Source organism: Megalops cyprinoides, chromosome 4 (genome assembly GCF_013368585.1).
Source record: "Megalops cyprinoides isolate fMegCyp1 chromosome 4, fMegCyp1.pri, whole genome shotgun sequence".
NCBI classification, from domain to species: Eukaryota; Metazoa; Chordata; class Actinopteri; order Elopiformes; family Megalopidae; genus Megalops; species Megalops cyprinoides.
This window is the reverse complement of record NC_050586.1, coordinates 46626387-46638819: the sequence shown is the minus strand read 5'-3', so window position 1 is coordinate 46638819 and position 12433 is coordinate 46626387. Positions and strand designations below refer to the sequence as shown.

Genomic DNA, 12433 nt, shown 5'->3' with positions numbered 1-12433 from the left:
CGGGGCCAGGCCCCCTTGCGTGGGCATGGTCCCAGAAGCGGGACAATCCTTTACAAAAGGAGAGGATAGTGGAGTGGGGTGTACTGGGAACGGGCATGGGAGTATTCCTAAAAAAAAAAAAATCTAGAGTTTTAAAAAACAGAGAGGAGCTGGTCCCTGGAGTGGTCCACGCACCGTGGGATGAGAGCTCTGGACACCCTGTGATGGAACCTAAGTGGGTTCCGGCCCCCACACTTGCGCCGCTTTTGAGAGAACCTGAAGGGGACCATCAAAAACAGCTGTAGTTACTCTGGGGGATGGGGGACAGGGGATGGGGGGTGGGGAAGTGACACTGGGGACTTGGGCCATTTTGGGCCAACGGCACAAAGGTGTTCTAACAGTCTGCAGAAAATACATTAGCCTAAAATCATAAATGCCATGAGATTCCTGGACTGGAATGTAAAAGTAGAATTTGGAACATACAGAAATAAGGGAAGGACACCTAAAAAACTGTACTCACTCCCACTACCTGTAAAGCCTTCATAAACACCAGCATTATCCTCATAAAGGTGTTATGTATACCTGATGAAGGCCTTATGAAAGTACAGTTTATGTGAAGTTTGACCTATTGATGCTACGCGGTAGTGCTGGGCTGTATACTGGTTTTAACTTCCTGCACAGTATGAATTTGTCATATACCACCATACCGAAGCTTAGCTGAAACAGCTGTAAGGCTTCAGTAGGCAAAAAATTATATAATATTGTTCGCCAATATCATGCTGTAGCTTTCACGATAGCACACAAATTTCAGACAATCTGCAGTGTTTCACGAGCATAACCATTTATTCTAATTACACGATTGGTGTCGATTATTCTGTGAATTACTTGTTTTATTGTTAATCGGGGAGGATAAAGGGGAACAGGTTGAAAGCAATGATAGATTTAAAGGTAGTGTTTCCGCTTCCCGTTTCCAGCTCACCAGCCACCACTATGTAACAGTAATAACTGTACGTTTACAAAATTACACCGCCGAAGGGCACGCACAGCTCGCTAGCTAGCCAGGTGGCATAACAGCTGGGAGAGGCTCCGTCGCTATGGTAGATTAAAGAACAGAAAGCAGAGATGGAGGATGAAGAAAGCGAGACTGGAGTTGGAATGTTTTATTTGTTAAATGGAGAACCAAGGGAATTGTGACCGATCAACAGCCATTTTAATACTTGAATACCTTGGCTTGAAGGATAACATATTGTAAATTAATATTAAGCTTGTTTCTTACCTCTTTGAATACTTAAACACTGAGTATTTTAGGTCAGTTTATAGTGTTCATATAGTTTATCTTAAAATATTTTGTTTTGAAAAGGAAGCAATGTAAAAATTGTTGGCATAAATATTTTTTTAAGTTCTGTTTTTACTATGTTGCAGTTTGCACTATAAAAATTGTTTACATTCTGCAACTGTTTCATGCATACTGATTCCTTCATATATTGTGTCACTTTGTGGGGCCAAGCAAACCCTATTGTAATCAAAGCCTTCATTATATACATAATGAAATTAAAATGTTCTTATATTCTATGTACTCCTGACAACAGAATAAGCCACAAACCTATATGAAGGCCCAGTCATGCAAAAAAAAAAAAAAAAAAAAAACGTGATATATACCGTGAAACTGGCAGAATCTTAAAAAATACCGTGATACAAATTTTTGGTCATACCACCCAGCACTACTACGCGGTAATAAGATATCTAAAACATGACATATATCTGGGGAATCATTTTCTTCCAGAAGCGAAGGATGTGACGGAGCGTGAACAACAGTTCAGTATATCCCCTCTCTGTCTGTGTCACTGCTCTAACAGCTGACTCCCTCCACAACCCTCACTAACACCTCCACTGTTAACACTCCTAGCTCACCTCATACTCAGCACACAGCTGCACAGTGCAATGTCCCCTCCTAGTTCCCTCACTGTCCTGCCCTGAAAAGCATGTCATACACACTGCTGTCTGGACAGAACACAGAGAGCTCAGTCATAAGCACACGTGCAAGCACGCACACACACACACGCACACACACACACAAATGCATAAAAGAGCATAAAGAAGAACCTGGAAACTACACTGGCGAGAAATGTAGGAATCAAAAGCAAGACAGACAGAGGGAAATGACCCAGACAAAATCAGATATGATGCACATGATGCATTGTGACATAAACTGAAATATTTGGGCAAGCACTGTGGCTAAATGTCTCAGGCTGAGGCTACAGAGGTAAACAAAGATGTTTCCCCTTTTCTACACTGTATGCACATTCTGTCTTAATTGGCTTTCACAACATTTATCTGCTTTTTGAGAAGAGCTGCTGCACCTGTACTGTACCTAGATTATATTTCAGCAACAAAAATGTTACAGATGTGAGGCGAGGAGATGGGAATGGGAAAAGAAAAAGCAGAAAAGAGTGTGAAAGTGGCAGGGATAGAGGAGAATGAGAGAGAAAGCAGTGAAGGAGGACAGGAAGTGAAAAAAAGGAAATGGGAGGAGGGTACAGAGGATGATGTGATGGAGGTGCAGGATGAGGAGGACAATGTTGCCAATACAGCCATTGTCACCATATTTACAGACATTTAGAGCAATCTTTAAATCTTTACAGAAGTCGCTAGAAATTATTTTTTTCAACAGCACGAAGCTGATGCTCTTGTCATAAAAGTCTGAAACTAATAGGCCAAAACTAACAGAGTAAAATGAATAGATCAAATTCCCCTGTGAGGAACCTCTAGCGATTCTCCTCCTTCTGTCAGTGCTGCCCTGGTTCTGTCTCTCATGGTAGACTGAGCGACCCTGCGGGACACCCCTGCCAACACCCAGCCCCGGCGCCCATGCTGACCTGCGGGGGGTAAGGCGGGAGTCCAGGCTGCCCGTCTTCATGGTGATGGTGTCGGTGAAGAGCACGTCCTTGGCGGGGGAGGCGAGTGCCTCGCTGTGCGACAGGGAGGGGTGTATGCGCTGCTGCTGCAGCCGCTTGAGCGTGGCGTAGCCCAGGGCGTCGCGCGGGCTGGTGTACATGAAGCTGCAGTCCGCCAGGCTCTTGATGGTGGTCACCGAGGGAGACTTAAGCGACTGGGCCCTGCGGGGGAGAGTGTGGGAGGAGCCGGGCGGGACCAGGGACACTGAATTGGACTTGGACAGGGGCAGGTGGTTGGACTGGGGCGTGAGGGAGCAGAGCGTGCGCACCGTGCGCGCGCTCACCACCGTGTTGAGGCTGACGCAGTCCGTGTCGGCACCAGGTGAGTCGACACCGCCACCCACCGTCTCGCGCGACGGGCTGGAGCTCATGGAGCTGATGCCGCTCGTAGTGGTGTCCGTGTTGAAGCTCTGGCTCCGGCTCTTGAACTGGCCCCCGCCCCCGCCACCGTCGCTGCTGCCGGCCAGCCTCTCGCGGCTGCTCTGCTCCCGGTGGTGGTGGTTCTCGGCCCCACCCCCAACCCCTCGCCCCGCCCTCGGCTCCGCCTCCTCCTCCGGCGTCTTCCCGCTCACGAAGGAGGTCTCCTGGGACGCTGTGGGACTCCTGGGCAGCCTACTGCCGTTGAAGACCGGTGTGAAGACGTCGCCCATGCCTGGCGGGTACACGGAGGGCTCGGTGACCGTGCGGTTGCGCCGCAGGCCGCCCAGCTTTGGCTCGCCCGCCAGCTTGCCGCCCCCTCCCCCGCCCCCCTTGGGGTCGCTGGTACTGCGCAGCTTCTTGCTGGGGAGCGTGAGGGAGTTGAGGAAGCGGTTGCGCACGAAGCGGCTGGAGGCCAGGATGGTGAAGGGGCTGCGGTCCTTCTGCGGTTTGGAGCGCATGTACAGGGGCTGCTCCTCCAGCAGGTCCGGCCCCTCGCACTTCTCATCGTCCAGGATGTACATGCCTGAAACCACATGCAGTGAACATTACCCGCTGCAAAGCACAGGGGAACCCTACAAGCTATACCCGCACACCATGAACGTTAACTACTGTAAATATGGGGAAACCTTACACACTGTGACCGCACATGTGGAACATTAACTACTGTGACAACCTAGAATACACTACACATACCCTGTGCTGTACAGTGCAGGAAGCTGTGAGACACTCACCGGGCTGCGTGGACTCGCTCTCGCTGTTGTGCCGGGAGCCAGTGGACTCGGAGTTGAGGCTGAGCGTGCTGGGCACGGAGGACAGCTCTCCAGGTGGCGGCTGTGGTTCCACCTCATCCGGCACCACGGGCCACAGCTGCCGCCGGCTGTGCCGCACCGCGTCCCAGCCCTGCTGCTTCAGCAGCTCGCAGCCCTGCTTTGTCTTGGAGATCAGGCCCAGCACGTACAGACACGTCCTGGAGGTGGACAGAAAGAGAACTTCAGAGGAACATCGAGGGAACGTCGGAGGAACATCACGGGAACACCGGGCCAGGCTTACATTACATTACATTAGTATAGCAGACACTCTCATCCAGAGCAACTTCCAGCACAAGAGAACAGAAGCATATCCATTCAAGTTGAATGAGCAACAGTGTCAGACCAGGTTAACAACACTCCCAGACCAGTGAGTGCAAGCACAACACCATTCAAGTACTACCAAGTTAACTTGCGCTAACCTGACTAGACAGCCTCCAAACTAAGGGAAGCCAAGTACACTACATTAGCAATGAACATCCTTGAAAGACCCAACTGTACTGACAAGAGATCAGCCGTTCATATTCTCAGCATATCCATACAAAGCCCTTTTTCTTGACAAAAGAGTGACTTCCTGAAAATAGATCTGAACATCATAAAAACATACTGAGAACAGCCTTCCCAACCATCCCAGCTGCCTGCTAATTTAAACTCACTGAGGCAGCAAGTGAAATGGTATGAAATGAATATAAATACCTGTAGAATGGTCTGTAACATTACAGACATCTGTAACATTTTTAATGCAAAAAAACTCCCTGTGGTACAGGACATGAATTATTTTTCAATCTACACAACGATGATGCAAAATGTTGATTTTGAAGTATAAAATATGCTGTGACACAAGTGGGGTGCAGAGCTAGATTTTGGAAAGAGGCGATCCCTTACCCCCGGATTGACAAGACCTCACAGTGTTGGGCCAGAGCCATGATGTCGGGGATCACGTTCTCCTCCTGGAGGAGGTTTAGGCCCCAATTCGACGAACCAATGTTACCCTGGATATGAAGACAGATTCAGCTTCAGATTTTTTGTCATTATTTGTTTTTGATGGACACTTGTAAAAACAAATGTGATGAATTTTTTCTGTCCTGGACATGGTAAATTCTTTTGTGAATGAGAGGCAAGTGCAGACACATACATACACACACCTACACATGCATAAACATGCACAAACACACACACAAAATGTGCCCACTCAGTACTGACCAAGGCCCAAAGTGCAGCCTTCAGCTGTTTGATACCCTCCCACTTGTCCAGCACTGGGGAGCGTACTGTGTAGCTGAGGTCGGGAACCACACTCTGAGAAGGAAGATAGAGGGAAGTAGAAAGCAGGAGGCTATTTAGTATTTCACTCTTCTCACCTCTACTGTGTACTTGACATCTAAAGTCTGAGTACTGGGAAAAGAGAGGAAGTCCACCATTCAGCCGTTCAATGTGAGCACGCAGTTACCTGAGCCTCCAGCAGATGGCAGCCTGTCTTATCATGGACCAGCTGACTATACAAGTGCACAGGGAGATAAACATTTGGTCTTTGTAACCTGCGACACAAAGCAGAGAAAATCGGACTTAAAGTACAACTTGAGTTTAATATACAAGTAATAATTTATATGCCTTAGAGGCAAAAAATAGGTGGCAGTACTAGCCTGTTATTGTAGCAAAAAGCTTGGCAATGAAAACAGTGCTAGCTGAAGACTGTACAAGCTTTGGAGCTGAAAATGGCGATAGTGGTATACTTGTGCACTTTACAACAGCGATCATTGTGGCAATGTTTCCCACAATAGTGTAATACTAAATGTATGACACCAATTCAGACTAATTCACACTAACTGGAACTAGGGCTGGGTGAAATAGCCGTCATGATATACCTAATAGCTATTTTTAGCACAATAACACCTATCCCTGGCATGTGGCATTATATTTCTTCCCGTATTGTTTTCCCTTTAGTCATACCTGATGCATGCTTAACCTGAACTTTTTCTAAGACCCTCTGCATCAGAGTGTCTGCCAGATGAATGAATGTAAATTTAAGCTGCAGGGTGTGACTGCGTGGCGGGTCTTGCAGTTCCAGGCTGAGGTCTCCGGTATGCTGCCCTTGCTCACCTTTGGTTGCTTCGCCGCACGTAGTTGTCTCCGTCAACGGGCTTACGGTAGGTGGTGAGCGCCTCGTTCAGCTGCTCCTCTATCAGGTCCACGTACTTCAGGTTGTACTCCTGCACGGCAAGCAAGGAATCACAGTCTAGTGCTCTAGCATGTTGCCGGCACTGTCCAATAAGCTTCAGCTGCTCACAAGAACTGACATATCCTATCGATGGGATGTGTGAAAGCCCTTGCAGTTCCACCCCCTTGCTTTGCACCACAGGATAGGAGTAAGGGGCACAGCAAAAGTGAAAACGTGGATGGAACGTACCTTCTGCCACTTCTCCAGCTGCTTGTTGACGTAACCCCTCTCGTTCAGGTAGGAGAAGCCCTTTGGAATAGACAGGAACCTGGGCAGAACAGAGGCTTGGATGAACAACAGCTCTGATGCAGTCAGGCTTGGGCTCAGACATGAGGGTGGTTTTGAGGGCACATAAACAATTACATTTACAAACAATTACAAACGATTACATTACGAAAAGTTTTTCATCTGAAAACCGGTGACTGAAAACCCGTAACTGAAACTATTCAGAATGAACAATTCATCCATTACTGCAGTCATCTGAAAGGGAGGCTGTTTTACACGCCACTTTTTCCAGTTTCCCAGAATGCATCTATGTTGGGTGCTCACCGTAAGAGCAGCAGGACCCCCTTGTCACCGAGGTGGGACAGTGCGGGCTTCATCTGGATCAGAGCGTGGAGGTTTGCCTGCAAGAATAAAATATATCACATATAAAATATACATAATATATTTTACATAGGGCACTTTATCTACTGAAACACAGTAAGGTTTTCATTCTAGTCTTTATCACAGGAAGACTTTGACAAACTATAGTTAGTAACCATCCACCTGTCATCTCCTCTGCATATAGATATTGCCTGCTTCAACCTCACCACTGTTCCCACTGGTGTAGTCATGAAACCAGAATTTTGAACTTTGATGTGATATCAGTTCAGTTTCAAAATGTTTGATACTATGGCAAAAAACCCATCTGAACACTCCAATTAAGAGTCCAACTCCAATGAATCGATAAAAACTTAGGTTTGGGGCTGGGGAATCTGATCCTAGATCAGCACTGTGTATGGTATGCCCATGTGTACATAAAAGGAAGCTTATTTTTTTAGCAAGTGATATTGCGTTTTGCATGAATGCAAAGACACTATTTTCATCACACAAGTACAGACAGCTATGATATGCTGCCTATTTTAGTACTACTCAATGCATAATTAACAAAGCTCAGAAAGGTTTTTGAAATGTAGTATCTTGGTTGCATCAGAGCAGTATTTCTGACAGCCTGAGTCCCCGAGCTGACCCCGGTGCAGGACTCACCTTGTCCTCACAGGCCTCATCCAGGATGTCCAGCGCCTCCATGGAGATGGCCTTGTTATGGTCATGCAGCTGTGTCACCAGCAGCTCGATGCCCCAGTTGCTGAAGAACTCCACGTTAGCACGAAGCAGCACCCTCAGGTGTTTGGTAGCATATAGCCTGCAGTTCTGCACGTGGCCACAAGGGGGGGGGGGGGCAGGAACACATTTGAGATTAAAAATCACACGTGTCACTGTCAGGTGTTAGCTCTGCGTGTGGTTTACTGTTGCTTAGACTTTAGACACAAAAACAACTTGATCAAGCATACATAGGAAGGAGACACGTCTACCATAGCTCCTGCAAAATCCTAATAAATTAATATAATGTGAACCTCGTAATTACTTGGACTTTGATACATTGCTCATTAAGTGATCTGTGACTATCTCCATAATGTCACTTAAGCCTTCGAAAGAGCCCAGAGAAAGTAGGTCGTCGAGAAACACCTCAAATTCCATGGCTAGCTCAGAAACGGATGCTAATGCCAAAAACATGGAAACTCTAGCAAAGGCAGTTGGTGCTATACAAGCCTCAATCGACACTTTTCGAGAGGAAAACCAGGCGTCCGTTGCTTCTCTACACTCGACACTGAATCCTTTTGGACAAAGAATTAGAGATGAACGAGCTCAACAAAAGACTGAATTGTGTGGAACTATCTCAAGCCTCGCTAGCTAAAGAGAATGCTATGCTGAGAGAGAGAAGGTTAACTTACTTGGAAAACTATACTAGAAGGCAGAATATTCGAATTGTAGGGATAAAAGAAAGCACAGAGGGACGACGGCCAATGGAGTTTATTGCCAATCTACTCCTCGAGGTGTTTGGTGAAGAAAGTTTTCAGACATCACCGTCTGTGGACAGAGCTCATAGAAGTTCAGCCCAAAAACCAGGAGATGGCAACAACAAATCACAGCCATTCATTGTAAAGCTACATCACTTTCAAACCAGAGTTGATCAGAGTTATGCCCCTAACTTTGATTTTTTTAAAAAAAGATGTTAAATTCTATCCCTAATCTGGACAGCCATCACCTGATTCTATCTGGAGATTACAACCTAGTGATGGACCTAGTCTGAGATCATTCCTCTCACTCTGTGCCAAAGCCATCCAAATCGGCACAAATAATCCAGGCATTCATGGACACACATAAACCGATAGACCCATGGAGATTGAAAAATCCCACTAAAAGGGAATATTCTTTTTTCTCTAACGCACACAAATCATCATTAGGAGAGATTTTTTGTGGTTGATTCTTATCTACTGAGTGCAATAATAGATTGTAAACATAATTCAATCATGATTTCTGACCACGCCCCTGTTGGTATGACTATAAAGTTCCCGACTCAGAGGACAAAACGGACATGGCGACTTGACCCACTTTTGCTTGCTGACTCTGACTTTGTGCACTTTATCTCCGAACAAATAGATATCTATTTGGATATAAATATGACCGATGACATCTCGGCCTCAACTCTCTGGGAAACACTGAAGGCATTTCTTAGGGGACAGATCATCGCTCGCAATGCATACATCAGGAAAATCAACCGCAAAAATGTTGAGGATGTGTCCTCTGGCTTTGGACCGACTCATATCAGCTTCTTCAACTTCTGATTTGATTAAAAAAAATAGGCTTACAAATTGAAGCTGATCTCTTAGCCACCACCCAAGCAGAGAGGCTAATATTTAAGTCCCGTAGTAGGTTTCACGAAGAGGGGGATAAAACCCTCCAAACTGTTGGTGAGTCAACTTCGCCAAAAAGCAGCATCTCACATCATCCCACAGATTAGATTATCTGATGGGTCATTAACTGAGGATCATCAAGCTATTAATAATCAATTTAAAGAGTTCTATTCCAAACTATATTCTTCAGATCCAACACCAGATCACAGCCAATTTGATACTTTTTTCTCTAAGTTGAACATTCCTACAATTGACTCTGACTTGAAAGTAAAATTATAACACTCTCACACAGGAAAAAAATGTCACTGAAATAATGTCCCTTCAGAGCGGAAAAGCCCCAGGTCCTGATGGGTTTCTCACTGAATTTTATAAAAAATTTAAAGACAAACTGGCCCCTCTTCTTCTATCCATTCATAAAGAAGCAGTAGAAAAGAAAACTCTCCCACCTACACTCTGGCAGGCCTCTATTACATTATTGCTGAAGAACAATAAGGACCCACTTGACTGCTCATCGTATAGACCAATCAGTTTAACAAACTATGATGGTAAAGTGTTTTCAAAAGCCATGGCACTCCGCCTAGAAGCGGTTCTTCCCCGTTTAGTCTCAGATGACCAGACTGGTTTTGTTCATGGCAGACAGTCTTATTTTAACTTGAGATGGCTGTTTAATGTAATCTAACTAAATCTGACACCCCATCTCCAGAAGCAGTAATATCACTTGATGCCGAAAAAGCATTCGATAGGGTTGAGTGGGATTATCTTTTCTATACACTGAATAGATTTTTGGCCCTAATTTTATTGAATTGATCAAGATTATCTATACTGACCCAACTGCCTCAGTTTATACAAATTCTATCTCCTCTGATTATTTTCCTCTTCACAGAGGGACCAAACAGGGAGACCCATTAAGACCACTACTTTTTGTCCTAGCTATAGAGCCACTAGCCATAGCTCTTAGAAGTAATGACAGTATACAAGGTATTGTATGTGGTGGCTTAACACATACTGTCTCATTATATGCTGACGATTTCTTATTATATATCACCAACCCCATCACATTTATACCTGAAGTCCTTAATGTTCTGGAAGACTTTGGAAAAATATCAGGATATAAGCTTAATTATAACAAAAGTGAGTACTTTCCCATTTGCAAGAATGCTGAAGAATATCCCAATCTGCCGTTTAAACTTTCAGTTGACTCCTTTACCTGGGGTTAAAAAAAATCACCAAATCCTACTATAATTTGCTTAAAGGTTATTTTACTCCTCTTCTAGAACAGTGCAAAAAGGATATCAAGCAATGGTCTACGTTATCCCTTATTGGGAGGATAAACTCTGGAAAGATGAGCATTGTACCCAAATTTTTATGTTTATTCCAAGTGGTGCCTGTTTTCATGCCACAGTCATTTTTTAAGGCATACAACCAGATGATCTCTTCCTTTATTTGGAATAATAAATCAGCTTGTATAAGGAAAGAATTTATGGAAAGACCAAAAACCTTAGGCGGGCTATCCCTTCCAAACCTCCGAGCATATTACTGGGCTGCAAATCTTAACGCTATCTCCCTGTGGTTAAAGGATTGGAATGGCATGGCCCCTGCATGGTTCCAGATTGAACAGACCACTAGCAATCCACACTCGCTCCCTGCGTTACTCTGTGCATCTTTGCCGTCACTAGTTAATTATATCAATGGAAATATAATCGTAACCCAGTCACTGTGAATTGTTAAACAGTTCAAAAAATGCCTGGGCATTCAGAAAATTTCTATTCATTCACCTATGATTAATAAACACCTTTTCCAGCCATCTTTGTTAGACAAAGGCTTCCAGACTTGGCATGACAAGGGTATACGTAGCATTGGGAACCTGTATATTGACAACACTTTTGCCAGCTTTGAACAATTATCCAAAAAATTTGAACTGACTAATAGTCATTTCTTCCGCTACTTACAAATCAGGGATTTTGTACGTAAAAAATTTGCTAGTTTTCCAAGTACCCCTCCTTTATCCTGCCTGGATTCTTTGTTAAGAGTTAATATGGTAAATAAGGGCAGAGTCTCAATGATTTATGCTGAGATTATGGATAGATACAATCCCTCAATATCTCATATTTGAGAACAATGGGAAAATGACAGGGGCCCTGCTGTCAGATGAGGAATGGGACATGGCTCTTGCGAGGGTTCATTCCTCTTCTATATGTTCAAGGCATGCCTTAATACAGTTTAAAGTGCTACATCAGCTACACTTTTCTAAAGCTAAACTTGCAAAAATTTTCCCAAATATAAGACCTATATGTGACAGGTGCAAACAGACCCCAGTGACTATCTACCATATGTTATGGTCTTGCCCAAAACTTGTTCCTTTTTGGTCATCCTTTTTTGTTATCATTTCCAAGGCATATTCAATTCAATTTTATTTATATAGTGCTTTTTACAACACAAGTTGTCACAAAGCAGCTTTACATTTTTCCCATGCCTGAGACCCCCTGAGAGCAAGCCTAAGGCAACAATGGCAAGGAAAAACTCCTTAATTTACAGGAAGAAACCTTGAGCAGAACCCAGCTAAGAGGGGGAGCCCATCTGCTTCTGGCCGGCTATATATGACTATAATATTCAGTCTTCTCCTATAGTTGTTATTTTTGGTGTATTCTCAGCTGATGATTCGGATGATCCCAGTCTCCCAGCTCTCTTACAAAAGGTCATTGCCTTTTCCTCTTTATTAGCTAGACACTCAATTCTATTTAAATGGAAGGATATAACCCCTCCAACACACAATCAATGGATCAGAGATATGATGCAGAACATAAAGCTTGAAAAAATTAGACGCACCCTCAATGGCTCCCTTAAGAGATTTTACAAAACCTGGGACCCCATTAATAAACTGTCAATATGTCAATAGTTTATCTGGCCTGGACCTATGAACTCACACCTTTATAGGTATAGGTGATGTGTCTTATCTATGCTTGAACATACTGTGATGCACTTTTGTTTTTCTTTTCTACACATAGCTTTGTGCTTAGATTTTACCATATATGTAAACATGTTGTCTGTTAATTGGAAAAATGTCCATAAATAAAGTGTTTAAAAAAAAAAAAAACTTGATCT

The 12433-nt window shown here is 44.3% G+C and overlaps 1 protein-coding gene across 1 annotated transcript in view; it reads right to left on the bottom strand.

Moving 5' to 3' along the window:
• The window catches only part of rictora (RPTOR independent companion of MTOR, complex 2 a), a 45316-nt gene that overhangs the window by 4631 nt on the left and 28252 nt on the right, over positions 1–12433 (bottom strand). Inside the window, exons 23-31 of the mRNA XM_036526340.1 lie at positions 7623–7787; positions 6924–7000; positions 6564–6642; positions 6257–6366; positions 5607–5694; positions 5363–5455; positions 5045–5151; positions 4085–4320; positions 2856–3876 (exon numbers count right to left, since the gene is read on the bottom strand). Of these exons, the coding sequence (XP_036382233.1) occupies positions 2856–3876; positions 4085–4320; positions 5045–5151; positions 5363–5455; positions 5607–5694; positions 6257–6366; positions 6564–6642; positions 6924–7000; positions 7623–7787 (1976 nt within the window). The remainder of the gene's footprint in view (positions 1–2855; positions 3877–4084; positions 4321–5044; positions 5152–5362; positions 5456–5606; positions 5695–6256; positions 6367–6563; positions 6643–6923; positions 7001–7622; positions 7788–12433) is intronic.